The following is a 17,237-nucleotide window of genomic DNA, read 5'->3' as shown; positions in this document are numbered from 1 at the left end:
CTCCGAGCACCGTTTCTCCCGCGCGGCCCCGCGAGTTCCCTTTAGGTGAGGGCGCCCAACACAAGCCCGCCCGCCCTGGCGGGTCCAGCGCCGAGGCCGCCTCCGCGCCTAGCCCCGCGCGCGTGCTCGGACGCGTGCTCAGGCGCGCGCGCGCGCCGCCCCGCCCCGCCCCGCCTCGCGCGCACGCCGCCCCGCCCCTCTCGGCGCGCACGCCTGCCAGCCCGCGCCGCCAGCCGCCCTTCCTCCCGGATATCTCAGCTGCGCAGCCCCTAGACCCGCTCGCCGGCGGAGGGACCCGGGGGCGAGCCGGAGCGTGCCGTTAGCCTGAGGAAGCCGGAGGAGACCCGGTGGGCCGGGCAGAGCCGCCGAGAGGAGCGGAGCCCACCCCGTACGCCCGGAGAGAAGTGGGAGGGAGGCAGAGTTACGTGAGGCAGCGCAGAGTAAGTGGGCTCGGGTCCGACTCGAGGTCGGGCTCGGGACCGAGACTGGTGGGCCAGGCCCCCCCCCCCCCCCCCCCCCGAAGCCGGCGTTACACCCGATCCGAGGAGCACCGAGCGGACGCAGAGGGACGGGCCGAGCAAGGACACATGGCCTCGCCATTCCTGCCCGCGGGGGCCACCACGGGCGACAGCGGCGGAGAGCTGAGCTCGGGGGACGAGTCCGGCGATGTCGAATCCCTCCAGAGCCCCGAGACCGAGGCGTCCGGGAGCCTGGCCGAGCTCTTTGAGAAGGCGGCAGAGCACCTCCAAGACCTGGTTCAGGTGGCCAGCCGGGAGCAGCTCTTGTACCTGTATGCCAGGTACAAGCAGGTAAAGTCCCAGGGAAGGGGTGGGGGCGGGAGCGCCACAGGAGGCCTTCTCTTTCCTCCCCAAGCTAATAGTAATGGCGAAGTGTAAGTTTCTGTGTGTGTATGTGTGTTTAGTCATCTGTTAAGGATTAGCATCATTCTGAATTCGGAAAGGACCTATCTGTTCTCCTAGGAGTAATACTTCACAGGACATTGAATGTCAGTTTTCTGTGTCGTCTCTGACTTGCACCGTGACCATGCGCTTAATGCTTTTACTAACTTAAGAACCTTTGCAAAATGAGGAGGATAAAATAAGGTTTATCATTCACTCTTGCTAAAGGGTCATATGGAGGTAGTTATGGAAGTAAGATGGTCATACGGAAGTAATGTTAAAAAAATTGTGAGATCCGAGGGAGTTATATAATTGTAATAAAAAAGTGATGCAGTACAAAATAAAGTATTACCATCTTTATTGTGATTTTTAAAATCCTAAATATATTAGACTTATGTTTTGGCTAAATACGCTTCTGTCTGTTAGATACAATTATAAAAATTTTAGAGCTAGTGAACACCAGGTGAAATAATCCCCTTCTTTTGCGGGAAAGAGAAGCCCCCAAAGCATAGAAGACTTGCCTAGGGTCATACAGAAAAATCAGTCAGAACTAGAACTAGATTGTAGCTCCTGACTTTGTCTAAGGTTCTGAACTTTATCTGGAAATAATGATCGTAATGTCATGTAAGACATGTTTAACTTATCATTCCAAGGATCAAAGGGACGAGAAGGAAAAATAATTGCTTTATCGTAATCAACCAGTCCTCGTACAGCATCTTTTATGTGCAGAACCCTTGGGTGTTATGCCTGCAGGGAGTGCAGAGAAGAAAACCATCATAGTATTTGCCTTTAAGAGACTTAAAAAGTTACTTAAGGAATATACATTTAAACATGTGAAAAATTGCTAACAGGAGTTAAATAACATTTTAGAAAAACTCCAGCTCTTCGGAACATTGGAAGCAGTAATGTTCTGGGTAACAGTCCATTTTATTTTACTAAAAAATGTTCACCTTTCTTTTGCTTCTTGGTATCTATTTATTCCTCATGTTTCCTTAAAAAAAAAATAGTGGTGGGGTTCCTCTGTATTCTTCAAGTGAACATGCTCAGTAGAGCTAAGCCTTCTTTTGAAGATTGATGAATTTCAGCTATGAATATCAGTTAAAGTGACTTGAGAGAGCTGTAGACATATATGGTATAAATTATAGTGTTGAATGAAAATTACGCTTGAATTGGCCTTGGAATTTGCTTCTTTGCAGCAGTTGTGGATATCCATTCTTTCTTTGGTTATTTACATTGTCCAAATAACATTAAAATGAGATTTGCAGTCATTTAACAAGAGTTTATTGAACATTGTACTGGGACCTTTAACATGTCTGAATAATAATTCTCTGGGCAGTATAAAATTTTTCCTACAAATGCCCTGGAGAACATTCTTTTTCTTTGTAGGACATAGCTTTATATACTGATACTAAAGTCATCATTATTAAATACCTGATTTCTAAGTTATCAGTGAAGTCACTTGTCAGTTGGTAATGATTCTGTCTCAAGTATACTCCATCCAGATATTCTGGAAGAGGTGTGTCCCTCACCCTTTTTTTTTTTTATTTTATTAAAAAAAATTTTTTTTTTTTTTACATTTTTTATTTACTTTTGAGAGACAGAGTGAGACAGAGCGTGAACTGGGGAGGGGCAGAGAGAGAAGGAGACATAGAATACGAAACAGGCTCCAGGCTCTGAGCTAGCTGTCCGCACAGAGCCTGATGGGCTCAAACCCATGAACCGTGAGATTATGACGTGAGCCGAAGTCGGACGCTCAACCAACTGAACCACTCAGGCGCCCCTCCCTCACCCTTTCAAGAATTTGATGTTAAGGTGTTTAAAAATATTCTGTATCTGGAAATAAAAGTTTTCATTATTAAAGAATAAAATTATGTTTACTTAGATATGACAATGGGACACAATTTTTATCAATCTCTTCTACATATTGTATTTTGAACAGAATCCTGAGATAGTGTTAAAAATAGCGTCTTTGATAGAATAATAAAGTTGAGATTCTGATATAATTTCTGCATGGTGGATCAGAATTTCTCATGACACAATTATGTTTTGTATTTGGAATAGCACTGTATTTTGCAGGCTGAAGGAGGTAAAGTTGTCCCCAGGACAATGATAAAAATACGCTAAGCTGTGCACCTTCTTTTCTTGGGCAGAGCTCTACACTTACCTAAGAGTCAGCTCTTTTAGTTTCAGATAAGCCTGTAACCCCAAAATCATCTTTTAGTGAAGTTTCAAAAAGATCACACAAATTAATAGTTTTTTGGTTCTCTGCGTTAGCCTACCCGTGCCCAGCAAAAGATAACTCATTGGTACCTGTGAAAACTCTAGGACAGTGAAAATTTCAAACTCCTTTTGGCTTCATTTTATAGGAGGCTTCAGCATGAGCATGGTGAGGATACTCAGCATGTTCTCCTACTTTAACCCGGTTACATGATCTGCTGGCATGTGCTATTATTTGTTAAAATATTCTGTTTCACGGGCACCGGATATATCACATATATCAGAGAGAACAGAGTTTAGATGTTCTTTTAAAATGCTGCATTTTGTAACTCTGCTTTACAGCTCATGATTCATTATTTAATGATTTGGAAACTGTTGCTCATCATGTCCTAAAATCTGTAGTTTTATTTTTCCAGTCTTTTCTGATCCAGAACTATTCTTTGAATGTGGGAATACAAAAGCTTCTGTGTCAGAATACAGGGTCAGCTGCTGAACTTTTATTTTCATTGCACATCATGGTGTGGAGGTAGATGAGCTAGAGCTGGGAGGGTGGCTCTGCTTCACGAGATCGTCCAGGGGCTTGGTCCTTCTCCCTCCTGTAGCTCTGCCATCCCTCAAGGTAGCACTTCTCAAATTATGGCCTAGAGACCCCTGAGAATCCCTGAGACTTTCTCAGGAGCTCTGTAAGATCAAAACTATTTTTGTAATAATACTAATACACTATTTGCCTTTTTTCTGTGTGATGAAACTGGTGATGCATCAACACGAATCAAGGCAGTGGCAGCAAACTATACTAGTACTGTATTTTTACAACTATGTACTCAGAGGGGGAAAAAAAGCCAGTTTCACTTAAAAATGTCTTTGATAAAGGAGTAAATATCATTGATTTTTATTAATATTAACTCTTGAGTAGAAGTCTTTAATATCGTGTGTGATGAAATGCGGGGTACACACAAGGCACTTCTGCCCACTGAGTTCTGCTGGCTAATTGGAGGGAAAACACTTGTGTAATTTTTGAGTTGCAAGCTGAGCTATCCGTTTTTTTCATGAAACATCATTTTTCCTTAACAGAGCCACTCACAGATAAACTGTGCTTATTCAGATTTGAGTATATGGCAGGTAGTTTCTTCAGAGTGATTAAAGTGAGCCTGTCAGTTGAAGGAAAACAGCTGATAGTATGTGTTGCCAATGGTAACATTTGAGCCTTCAAGTGAAAATTGATAGTTTGGAAAATCTGTATCTGTCATATGAACCAAACAGCTTCCTAATACTTAAAAACTTTTTGATGAGATTAATGGTGATATTAATGATTGTAGACTTCTGCTTTTGGTAATGAAATGTGTCAGCATTTGGAAGGAATGCACAACTCAGTGAACCATATTTTCCAACTGTTGCATGGAATGTTACAAATTATGCATGAATAAAAGATCCATTCAAAGTGCAAGTTAGGGCGCATGGGTGCCTTAGTTGGTTGGACTTCCCACTTTGGCTCAGGTCATGATCTCATGGTTTGTGGGTTGGTGTTGGGCTCTGTGCTGACAGCTTAGAGCCTGGAGCCTGCTTCAGATTCTGTGTCTCCCTCTCTCTCTGAGCCTCCCTCACACTGTCTCTCTCTCTCTCAAAAATAAATAAACGTTAAAGAAAAAAAAAAGTGCAAGTCAGACCATTGGATTTTATCGTAACAGTTATGAAAAGTTCATTGATGTGACCTCAGAGTCCACGTTGCATCTGACCTTAAAGAAACTGCCACTTGTTGAGTTTTGGTGTGGTATCAAAGAAGAATATCCATAGTTATCTGAAAATGCTGCTAAATTCTTTTCTCATTTCTAACAACAAATCTTTATGAAGCTGCATTTTCTTCATATACTTCAACCAAAGCAACATATTGCGGTAGATCGAATACAGAAATGGATAAGAGAAAACAACTGCCTTCTATTAAGGCAGACGTTAAAGAGATGTGCAAAATGTAAATATCACTTTTCTCAATAAAGCTTTTTTGCTTTAGAATATATAGTTATTTTTATAAAATTTTGTTATTAATTTAATGAGTTTATTATTTTTATTTTATTTTATTTAAAAAAAATTTTTTTTTTAATTTTTATTTATTTCTAGGAGAGAGAGACAGCGTGAGCAGGGGAGGGTCAGAGAGGGAGTCACAGACTCTGAAACAGGCTCCAGGCTCTGAGCTGGCAGTCAGCACAGAGCCCGACGCGGGGCTCGAACCCACGAACCGCGAGATCATGACCTAAGCAAAAGTCTGACGCTTAACCGACTAAGCCACCCAGGCGCCCCGAGTTTATTATTTTTAAATTAGTTAATGCATATTTTTAAAATGCCTCCTAATTTTTAATATGCTAAATATTGATAGATATAGCTTACATAAAGTTTCTGGGGGTCCTCATTTTCTGAGAACTTTAAAGCCATCATGAGACCAAAAAGTTTGAGAACTGTTCCCCTGAGAACCACTTTCCCTGGCCAGAGATGGCTCACCATCACCACATGCATGTTCTAGCCATGGCTCAGGGAAAGGGAAGGACAAGCCCTCTTTTCTTTTCTTTTTTTTTAATGTTTGTTTATTTTTGAGAGAGAGAACAGGGAAAGAGGACCCCAAGTGGGTTCTGTGCTGACAGCAGAGAGCCCAATGTAGGGCTCAAACTCATGAACCATGAGATCATGACCTGAGCTGAAGTCTGTCACTTAACCAATTGAACCATCCAGACACCCCATTAAGGAAGATATTTATATCACTTTCACACACATCTTGTCCCCTGAACCTGGGCTGAAGTTGCATGACCACATGTAATGTTTAGCCAGATGACCATGTGTCTGGCTGAGATTTTGTGTGGGAGAAATGGAGAATGGATATTGGTATTTGTTTCTGCCACTGGCAGGTGTCTGGATTAAAAAAACAAAACAAAAACCAAAGATAGTAATTAAAGCTGCTTTTATGATATGTTATATAGTTTCTCTTATGTTTCTAACAATCCAGTAGTTCAAGTGATTTTAGAGATGCCAGAACTGAAGCCTAGATTCTGTGTGGCATGTAAAGCGAAGTGGTATAGAAAAGGAATATTGGACTTAGGAGTCAAACAGTCCTAAGTTCAAATCCTGACTACCAATTCAGGAGTGAGTGCTAATGTAGTATGTGAACTCCCTCAACCCTCTTCAGTTTCTCTGTACTCATTTATAAAATGAGTTTGTAAAGGCAAACCTAAGAGGATTGCTGTATGGCCCATTTGACATAACATGTTAAACTTTTGTTTTATGGTGATCAAGAAATGCAGTTCCTGTGCTCACACTGTTTTCCCTTTTGGTCCCATTATAATAGGTCTGCTCCCATGTAAGGGTGCATTTTAATATTCATCCGAGGGCTGTGTGATTAATTGCCAAGCAAATGACAGAGATGATTATTGTTATGAATTCAGAGATGGATGAAGTCATTGTAGACCGAAAGAGTTCTTACATTCAAACTTTGAGTGGGACTGAAAGGTGTAGCATTTTGAAAAGCTGAAGGAAGAGAAGGCATTTCAGGTGAGGGCGATAACACGAGCACAACAGAGTAAAAATCCCTAAAGCAGAGAGTAGGTCAGTCTGGTTAGCGAGTAGACCATCAGTTTGATTTTAGCAAAATTCAAGTGTGTAAGAGTAATAGATCGTGAGAAGATCTCAGAAATAGATGGGGGTCGGATTTTGGTATCTATTTAGGAAGAATAGATATTTGGGTGAACACGTGCCTGACATATTCATTCCACATCCAACAAACATTTTTAACAACCTCAGGTTAGGCACTATATAAGGTGCAATGAGTGTGATAAGAATAGTTTCCTAGAGGCTGTGTTTTGATACAAAGATGAGACTTCACATGAAACTTTCTAATACCAGGTAAAAGTGAAAAGTGCTGTCAGAGGTATACAAAGTAAATGGTGTGAGTTCATCAGAAGGAGAAGATTATTTCTGGCAGTGGGAATCGGGCTGTGTAATAAATTCTGCACTTGTGTGAATTTCATTTGTTTATTCACAATGAAAATAATTACTGTATAGTTTCACTACAAATGATATTTGAGGATTTACAAATAAATATTGACCACAAACAAGAAAATGATTATAGTGGAGTAGATAGAATTTATATTGTTGTTGAAAAACCCTTGAAAATTTGTTTCATCACTTTCAGCATCTGTATTTGTATTGATTAGTTTCATTATAGGATACTTAACAAAGAGTGTGCTTTCTTCTGGAATTGGGAGAGAGAAAATGGCTGATAGTGTAATGAGAATCAACGTAAACAATATTAGGAATTCTGATAAATTGTACTATAAACTTGTTTTTTGCACGTTTAAAAATTCTTCTATAGAATAAATGGAAATAAGGATTACATAATCTGTATTTATAGTTTGCCTTACATGTATGATTTGTCTACTGGTTTAAGAATACAAGTGTTTGTTACCCATATATATTTTTTTTTATGTATCACAGTATTAGACAACAGTTGTTTTATGCACTAGGCCAGCGCAGCCTTTATTTAAAGTTTGTTTTTTGTTTGCTTTTGGAAAGAATGTTAAGTTAAATTGTTATATTTTGTATAGATATTTTCTAATCTATAGTTACTAAGTATACATAATAAATTTGAAAATAAAAAGTTTCTCTGGAATTTCTTTGAAAAAATAAGTTCTTGATTTTTTTTCCCCTTCCCTTCAATTAGGTCAAAGTTGGAAATTGTAATACTCCTAAACCAAGCTTCTTTGATTTTGAAGGAAAGCAAAAATGGTAAGAAATTCTTGGAATCTAATGAGGTTGTTGGAAATGGTTTAGGTGTTTAGGAATTAGAAAGTAGTGAGCAGATTAAAGAATTATTTTTATGTTAATCTCTCTGCTGTAGACTGTACTAACAACAGGCAATTGGGAGAGAGATTAAAAGAATCCGCTTTTAGCTAAGTCTCCTAAAGGATTCTCATGCCATGATGTTGGTATATACTTAGTCCACAACAGACATACACTTCTTACATGTGAATAGCTTCTTAGACAGTGGTGTTCAGAGCTATTCCTTGAGATTTTCCTATCCTGTCATAGAGCCCCTAATGGATCACCACTTCTGCCCTCTGGAAGAATCTTTGGAAGAAGGACAGGAGGATGGGAACAGAGAACAGGCTAAATCCTCATTTTTACTCTTCACCGCATCCCAATTTTATCTTCTCATCTCTATTGCTCTTCTGTTCCTTGCCCCACCCACACCACAGTGAAGAAGTGCTTATAATAATTTGGGGGGGAGAAGGGAGGGGGGAGATACTAAGTCCATTTCTTTCCTGAATCCATAAAAAATTATACCCTCCCCAGTTTTTTACTTTTAGTTCAGAGGTTCCTTCTTATCATATGAGGCCTTATTTACTCTTATCTAAGTGAAAAAAGAGGAATTGTGTACAACAGTACCCCATAGTTACAGAAGGAAAGACTCTGGAGAGTCAGCCCTGGAAAGGATAGGGATTTAAAAAATGAAGTATGGTTGTAGAGAGAAGGGTGCTAGAAATGGATTCTAACTTTCTATTCTAGAGCAGTGCTCCTCAAAATGCGGTCCCCTGACAAGTTGCCTCCCTGTGGACTGTTACCTAGCTGTAAAGAGATGCAAAACTTGAACTTAATGTAAATCAGTTATGTCATTAAGCACCTGTTCAGCTTATTTTGGTGTAGGACATTCTCAGTAAGGGAAGCAATGCTTTGATTTCCACTCTGGCAGCAGTTTTCTTTGCTAATGATAACAAATAGTTCTCTGACCCTTTATTACTGTTGTAGAGACTAGCTGATGAAACTTTTATTGTAGTTTGTTGTTTTACCTTAAGAAATTTCTGAACTTCAGCATTATTTTTTTCCACCTGCTTACCTGTTTTTTCATTGTTTTTAGCAATTTTAAAAAGTTTTGATTTTACAACCACTATAATAATTCAGGCAGGAGTCATCAGTGGATGCTGAAACCATTAGATGAAAAACCACTGAGGAGCAGCGTTTACACAATCCTGACCCACAGCTTACTTTTTACTTATAAGGAAGACAACTGGGAGACACTGCTTCTAAATCCTTATCTTATCTTTGATGATGACAAAGTGATGTCATGTGCCCCCTGATGTGATGTGTGGTAAAGCACACATCACCTGTATGTCGCTCTTGCCAAAGCATTTAGCCTGCTTCTAATCACGATTGATCATTTTTGGCAAGAACACTGTAGGTGAGGAAACAATCAGAGAAATCCAAATTGACAGATCTTTTATAAAACAACTGGTTTGGACTCTTAAAAAATGTCAGTATCACGGAAGACAAAAAAAGAAACTCCGTGCTCTGCATGAATCTTGATTGGCTCCTGGTCTGGGAGAAGAAATCTATACAAGACATTATTGGGTAATCAGGGAAATCTGAAGGTAGTGTATATATTATATGGCAGTATTGATGTTAAATTTCCTCAGTTTGATATATGCTGATGTATTTAGGGATAGGGTGTTAGGATGCATTCATTTACTGACTCAAGAGAGTCAGTAAAAATACATTTGGAAAACCTCAGAAAGATACTACATTTGTTGTGTGGAAGCAGGAAGGTAGTGAAAAACTGCGGCACTGAATTGTGTTTTACGCCAGATCAGTGGATCTACTTCCTGGGTGGAAGGAGAACGGGGAGGACAAAACCAAGAAGGAGCCTATCTTGGCAGCTTGCAGAAAAAAGAAGAAAAGGATGACCCAGAAGGGGGCACAGGATTAAAATATTACTCTTGGTATTTATACTGCAAGTAGCCCCTACCTTCTTTCTCATTAGAATTCTTATCTCTGTCCTTACCACCCCTCACTTTTGAAGTCCCTGCCTCAGGACCCACTACTAGCAGCTTACAGATGAGATAACAGCAGAATGGGAAGGTGTGTTTCTTACAGCTTAAATAAGAAGTTTGAAGTGTTTTCCCAAGAACTATTGTTTCGTGTGCTGATTAGTTCATATGTTACCGAAATGCTGTAAGCACAGTTAATTCAAAAGGTGGAAACTGCTTTTATTGGTCTGTAGATCATACATTCTCAGTGGGGATGAATGGTGAGTTTTGGGGAGTTATAAAATCTTGGATATTATAGTGTTTGTGGTCTTCCAAAATTCAATTGATATGCAATGTATCTGTTACTAAAATTTCATGGGGGAGGGTGATTAGGAAAAAAGAAGTCTGAAAAGGCTCCTTCGATGGTAGGATATAAGGTGTATATTGGTATAGACCAATGTGAGTGCAAAAAAAAGAGACCTACTCATCTGTGGCTTATTATATCTATTTCCCACATCCTTAAAATGTGCATGCCAAGTTTTTAATACTAAAAAGGAATGTGCTGTTTGTGTTACTTCCATAGTTAATGAGTGGTCATTTTGGATATTCTTTACTATAGGGAAGCATGGAAAGCACTTGGTGATTCAAGCCCCAGTCAAGCAATGCAGGAGTACATTGCAGTAGTTAAGAAATTAGATCCAGGTTGGAATCCTCAGGTAAGATTTGATGATTGTAAATAATGCTTTCCAAAAACATATCTTCTCAAAAGTTTAAAACCGAGCTTAGGCTTAGGTAACATTTTTAAAGTTTTCTTTTCTTTTTTAAAAAAAATTTTTTTTTTTTTTAATTTCTAGGGGAGAGAGAGAGAGAGACAGCGTGAACAGGGGAGGGTCAGAGAGAGAGGGAGCCACAGACTGAAACAGGCTCCAGGCTCTGAGCTGGCAGTCAGCACAGAGCCCGACGCGGGGCCCGAACTCACAAACCGTGAGATCATGACCTAAGTGAAAGTTGGATGCTTAACCAACTAAGCCACCCAGGCGCCCCTAAAGTTTTATTTTCTTAAAAGATTATGAAGTTATTATATTTTTCTGTCTCAAAATGCTATTGCTTAAATAGTAACATAACCAGCTACTGATTCTGAGAACTTCTCTGAATTATAGAGAATTAAAGCATGATCATAATTTCCATTTTGTAAAAACTCCATTCATTTCAGAATTGGAAACAGTTTAACATGAGATAATCATTATCTTGAGAAATGGTAGCTTTCTCTTGGACTTTCTTTTTTTATGAGCAGTTTCTGTGCAAGTACAAAATGCTTTTTGTTGGGGATAAAATGTGTGCCAGACATGCTTTCTACCAGTGTGTAGCTTAAAAGTACATTAGAGAAGAGAGGGGCACGTGGGTAGCTCGGTTGGTTAAGCGGTTGACTTTGGCTCAGGTCATGATCTCATGGTCCATGAATTTGAGCCCTGCATCAGGGTCTGTACTGACAGCTCAGAGCCTGGAGCCTGCTTTGGATTCTGTGTCTCCCTCTCTCTCTGCCCCTCCTCCATTCATGCTCTGTTTCTCTCCCTCTCAAAAGTAAACAAACATTAAAAAATGTTTTAAAGTACAGTAGAGAAGATAAAACATACCAAAATATGATCATTGTATAAAACAATGGAAATGCAAGTGCTTGGGATCCAGTGGAAAGAGGTTACTTTGTACCTTGGGGGTATTGGATATTGTTCACTTAAGTGTACCCTTTTTTTCTAGTGACTTATTGGAGAACATCTAGAAAGAATTTAATAACAGTGGGATTGCTATTTTATTTGAAAAGTTTTTTGAAACATGGTTGACAGGTGTTTTAGTGAGATAGAGGCTGCATTGGTATCATGTCAGAAATGCAAATTGAGGGCTTCCTGGGTGGCTTGGTGGGTTGTGTCTGACTCTTGATTTTGGCCCAGGTCATGATCTCATGGTTCATGAATTCAAGCCCTGCATCAGGCTCTGCACTGACAGTGTGGAGTCTGCTTGGGATTCTCTCTCTCCCTCTTTTTCTGCCCCTCCTCTGCTCATACTCTCTCTGTCCAAAATTAATAAACTTAAAAAATGCAAATTATTATTTTTCATTAATAATATTTAGACCAAACATTTCAGTAATGAATGAATTCAGCAATTTTCAGATTTCTTTTTGGTAATAATTAAGTTATTTCATTGATACACGTTTTACCAGCTTGAAAGAATTTTGTTCCATTATCATGGAATCTTATTAAAAAAATTTTTTTTAGCACTTACTTATTTTTGAAAGACAGAGACAGAGCACAAGTGGGGGAGGGTGGCAGAGAGAGAGGAAGACACAGAATCTGAAGCAGGCTCCAGGCTCTGAGCTCTCTGTGCAGAGCCTGATACAGAGCTTGACCCTGCAGACCATGAGATCGTGACCTGAGCTGAAGTTGGATGCTTAACCAGCTGAGCCACCCAGGGACCCAATCATGGAATCTTAAAATGTCAGAGTTGCAAGGAATCTTAAAGATTATATATTATGAGATATAAAAATCTATCTTAATTGTGACTACAAAGAGGGGGAGATAACCAGCTTAGGGTATCTTTAAATGATATGACTGGCTTTTTGAAGTTATTGAAACATTTCCTGATGTTTTCGATGTGTGTGAATATTCATTTTCAGAAATATTCCATTTTGTTAATATCTTTTGTAGAACAAGTTTTCATACAGGTACAGATCATAGAGGCCCTAAGGACTTCATATCTGAAATTCAGTGGTCAAAACAGGCGTCCCTCTGTACTATACTCCTGAACATATATGGCACAGTGTCTGAAAAGCAAAACAAGGAGGGTGCACCTGGGTGGCTCAGTTGGTTAAGCATTTGACTCTTGGTTTCAGCTCAGGTCATGATCTCATAGTTTGTGGGTTTGAGCCCTGTGTCAGGCTCTATTTTGACAGTGCTGAGCTTGCTTGGGATTCTGTCTCTCCTTCTCTCTCTGCCCCTCTTCTACTTGTGATCACTCTCTCTTTAATAAATAAACATTTAAAAATAAATAAATTAATAAATAAAAAGGAAAACAAAACTTGAATTTGAATGCGTTTTGGTGAGTACTTGTTAGTGGCTGTGGTCTTAGTTCTTCCCTATTGATTATACTTGACTGTTTCTAATGGCTGGCCCATGTAGACATTTGAGTGTATGACTTTTTTTTTAATGTTTATTTATTTTGAGAGAGAGAGAAAGCACAAGCAGAAGATGGGCAGAGAGAGAATCCCAAGCAGGCTTCATGCTCAGTGCCGACCCTGATGTGGGGCTCGATCTCATGACCAATGAGATCATGACCCGAGCCCAAATCAAGAGTCAGACACTTAACTGATGAGCCATCCAGGTGTCCCTGAGTTTATAACTTATGATAAATGACAAAAATTATGATTTCTTACCTTCAATACCTTAATTACTACTAAATAAAGTTGTGTTATATATCACTTTTAGAAATGGTTGCAGAGTCTTTGTGGTTAGGTAGTTCTTTCTTATGGAAATTTAAACAGGCAGTAAGGATGCTTTTTAAAAATATCTAAATCACCTGGGTGGCTCAGTCAGTTAAGCATGTGACTTTGGTTCCAGTTATGATCTCGTAGTTCATGAGTTTGAGCCTTGCATTGGGCTCTCTTGCTGTCAGCATAGAGCCCACTTCCGATCCTCTGTGCCCCTCCCCCCCCCGCCTCTCCCCTGCTGTCTCTCAAAAATAAACATTTAAGAAAAAAAAATCTAAATCTTACCTTTTGGACATAAATTTGAATAAACTAAACAGAATCAAAGGTACTTTCAAATAAAGATCATTCTTTAATACTTTGTTCTAAAAATACTTTGACATCTGTAATCTAGTTATAAAGAGGAATTTTATGTTTTGTATACATTTTTAAAATGTTTATTTATTTTGAGAGAGGAAGAGAGAGCACGTGAGTGGGGGAGAGGCAGAGAGAGAGAGAGAGTCAGTCCTAACCAGGCTTCATGCTGTCGTCACAGAGCCTGATATGGGGCTGGATCTCACAAACTGTGAGATCATGACCAGAGCTGAAATCAAGAGTTGGACGCTTAATTGACTGAGCCACCCAGGCGCCCTGTTTACATTTTTGTATTTAATTTAAACACTCTGAGCTGGTCTCCTTTGACACAGCTTTTTTTCCCCTTTCTTTTGACTGGTATGAAGTTGAAATAACTGAAATCTCAAGACATGTGGTATTCATTCATTATCTCGTAGGTTAAAAGAAATCATTTTCTTTTGATGCTAGTTTCTGCAAACAAATAATAATAGATCTCATTGTTGAATGTGCTAAGTTCTTTATATGTATTGTCCTTTGAAATCTTCATGAGAATCTTAAAAATTAGAGTAGAAACAATTATTGTCTGCATTTTAAAAATGAGGAAGTTTAGGGACGTCTGGATGGCTCAGTGGGTTAAGCATCCCTCCCCCATGCTTTCTCTCTCTTAAAATAAATAAATAAACTTAAAAAAAAAATAAAAAGGCCAGCTGGGTGGGTCAGTTGGTTAAGCATCCGACTATTGATTTCAGCCCAGGTAATGATCTCAGGTTGGTGAGATCGAGCCCCATGTGGGGCTCTGTGCTGACAGTACTAAGCTTGCTTGGGATTCTTTGTTTCCTTCTCTCTCTTGTTCCCATTCATGCATGCTTTCTCTCTCTCTCTTTCTCGCACTCTTTAAAAACAAGTTAAACTTTAAAAAATAAATAGAATTTAAAAAATGAGGAGATTCAGGCACAGTGGTTTAGTATCTTCCCCAAGACTAGCCAGCTAAAAAATGATGGTGCTGCGATTTGCACTTTTATGTATGTCTAGGAGTCCAGAACCCCACTCTTCACCACTCTGCCATCTGTTCTGTAGCTGACATTTTATATTTATGTGTATTTACACACATACACATTTCTATATATATAAAGTGTATGTATAGCACGTGAAATTATGTAAAAGTATGTATAGCATGAAAAATTCAAGTAAAAGTAGTTACCATTTTAATCAAAGATCCATGAAGTATAGAATGAAGTATGAAATGAACAATGCTGTAAAATGTAAACCCTTGAGGGGTGCCTGGATGTCTCAGTCAGTTAAGTGTCCCAACTCTTGATATCAGCTCAGGTCATGATCTCATAGTTTGGGAGTTCATTCTCTGTGTTGGGCCCTTTACTGATGTATGGAGCCTGCTTGGGATTCTCTCTCCTCTCTCTCTGCCCTTCCCCTGCTTGCTTTCAAAATAAATAAACATTAAAAAATATAAACCCTTGACTATGTTTTCTGTTAGGTCTCGTCTTATCTCAAGAATATGCTGTTGAGGGGCACTTGGGTGGTTCATTTGGTTAAGTGTCTGACTTTAGCTCAGGTCATGATCTCACAGCTCATAAATTTGAGTCCCATGTTGGACTCTGTGCTGACAGCTCAGAGCCTGGAGCCTGCTTTAGATTTTGTGTCTCCCTTTCTCTCTGCCCCTCACCCACTCGTGCTCTGTCTTTCTCTCTCTCTCAAAAGTAAATAAACATTAAAAAAGAAAAAAAGAATGTGCAGTTGACTGTCTAATCAAGGCAGTTCTTTTTGCCTTATTTGTTTTTTTTGCCAGGGTAAGAAGGGTGAGTTTTTATTTTGATATAACTTATTTTTATTATTTTTGACAAATAAAAATTATATACATTTAAGGTGTATTTGATACATGTATACATTGTGAAATTACTAACACAAACTAATTACATGGTTACCATTTGTGTGTGTGTGCTGAGAATACTTCATATCTACTCTTTTTAGCAGATTTCAAATATATAATATGTTAACACTATATTAACTAATGTACATTATTATTAACTAATGTTTACCTCATATACTTAAAACAATTTTAAAAATATGTATTTATTTTTGAGAGAGAGTGCGAGCAGGGGAGGAGCAGAGAGAGAGGGAGACACAGAATCTGAAGCAGGCTCCAGGCTCTGAGCTGTCAGCACAGAGCTGGACGTGGGGCTCGAATTCATGAGCCATGAGATCATGAACTGAGCCAAAGTTGATGCCCAACCAACTGAGCCACCCAGGTGCCCCAATATAATTTTTTTAAAGTTTCAGAAATAATACAAAGAACTTCTGGATGGTCTTTATATAGATACACCAGTTGTTTATGTTTCCTTTAGCATTCTATTTACATATATACACTCAAAATTTTTCTGAACCATTTTAGACTTTACCACTAAATACTTCATTGTTTCTTAGAACACGGACTTTCTCTTCTATAACTACACCATAATTATAAAAATTGGGACTTTTTTGGTGTCATGAGTTCTTTTGAAATTGCTTTTTTTTAAATTCCTGGGCTCTTAGTCCCTCTGGGGCATTACACACACACGCGCGCGCGCAACAACTGTACATATTTAAGATACGTACTGTGATTTGATATACATAGAGCGAATGGTTACTACAGTCAAGCTAATTAATATATCCTTCCTTCCTCATATAGTTTCCTTTTTTGATGAGAGTACCTGATATTTACTCTCTCAGCATATTTCAGTACAGTATTATTTATCAAAGTCATCATGCCTTTATGTAATTTATTTTTTTAAAGCTCCATGCCCAATGTGGGGCTTGAACTCATGACCCTGAGATCAGGAGTCACATGCTGTACTCACTGAGCTGCCAGGCACCCCTATCATGCCTATATATTAGGTCTTTAGATGTATTCATCCTATACAACTGCGACTGTATACCCTTTGACTAACCTCTCCCCATCTCCTATTCCCTACCAGCCCATTAGTAACCACCTACCCTACTTGCTGCTTCTTTTGAGTTTAGCTTTTTAATTTCCTTAGAGTCTGTATATAAGAGAGATCATATAATATTTGTCTTTGGTTTATTTCACTTGGCATAATGTCTTCCAGGTTCATTTATATTGTCACAAATGGCAGGATTTCCTTCTTTCTCATGGCTGAATCATGTTCCATTGTTTACATATAACACAACTTTTTAAAAAATATTTTTTTTTAAATGTTTATTTTGGGGAGAGAGAGTGTGAGTGAGAGCTTGCGTTCAAGTGGAGGAGGGGCAGAGAGAGAGGGAGACAGAGGATCCAAAGCAGGCTCTGCACTTTCAGCACAGAGCCCCATGTGGGGTTTGAAGTCACAAACTGTGAGATCATGACGTGAGCTGAAATCAGGTCAGGCGCTTAACCGAATGAACCACTCAGGCTCTTTATCCATCTTCTATATCCATTCATTCATAAGTAGACACTTAGGTTGTTTCTGTATCTGGGCTGTTGTGAGTCATGCTGCAGTGAACATGGGAGTGCCGGTATCTCTTCAGGATTCCGATTTC

At 39.2% G+C, this 17,237-nt stretch overlaps 1 protein-coding gene across 1 annotated transcript in view; it reads left to right on the top strand.

The window, feature by feature from the left end:
- The first annotated feature begins 213 nt into the window (after nucleotides 1-213).
- The window catches only part of ACBD6 (acyl-CoA binding domain containing 6), a 191,112-nt gene continuing 174,088 nt past the window's right edge, over nucleotides 214-17,237 (top strand). The window contains exons 1-3 of the mRNA XM_039249307.1: nucleotides 214-809; nucleotides 7,816-7,880; nucleotides 10,515-10,611. Coding sequence (XP_039105238.1) covers nucleotides 588-809; nucleotides 7,816-7,880; nucleotides 10,515-10,611 — 384 coding nt within the window. The 5' untranslated portion in view covers nucleotides 214-587. The remainder of the gene's footprint in view (nucleotides 810-7,815; nucleotides 7,881-10,514; nucleotides 10,612-17,237) is intronic.

Source organism: Hyaena hyaena, unplaced genomic scaffold (assembly GCF_003009895.1).
Source record: "Hyaena hyaena isolate Hyena2069 unplaced genomic scaffold, ASM300989v1 scaffold_337, whole genome shotgun sequence".
Lineage (NCBI taxonomy): Eukaryota > Metazoa > Chordata > Mammalia > Carnivora > Hyaenidae > Hyaena > Hyaena hyaena.
This window is presented reverse-complemented; position numbering and strand designations above follow the sequence as displayed.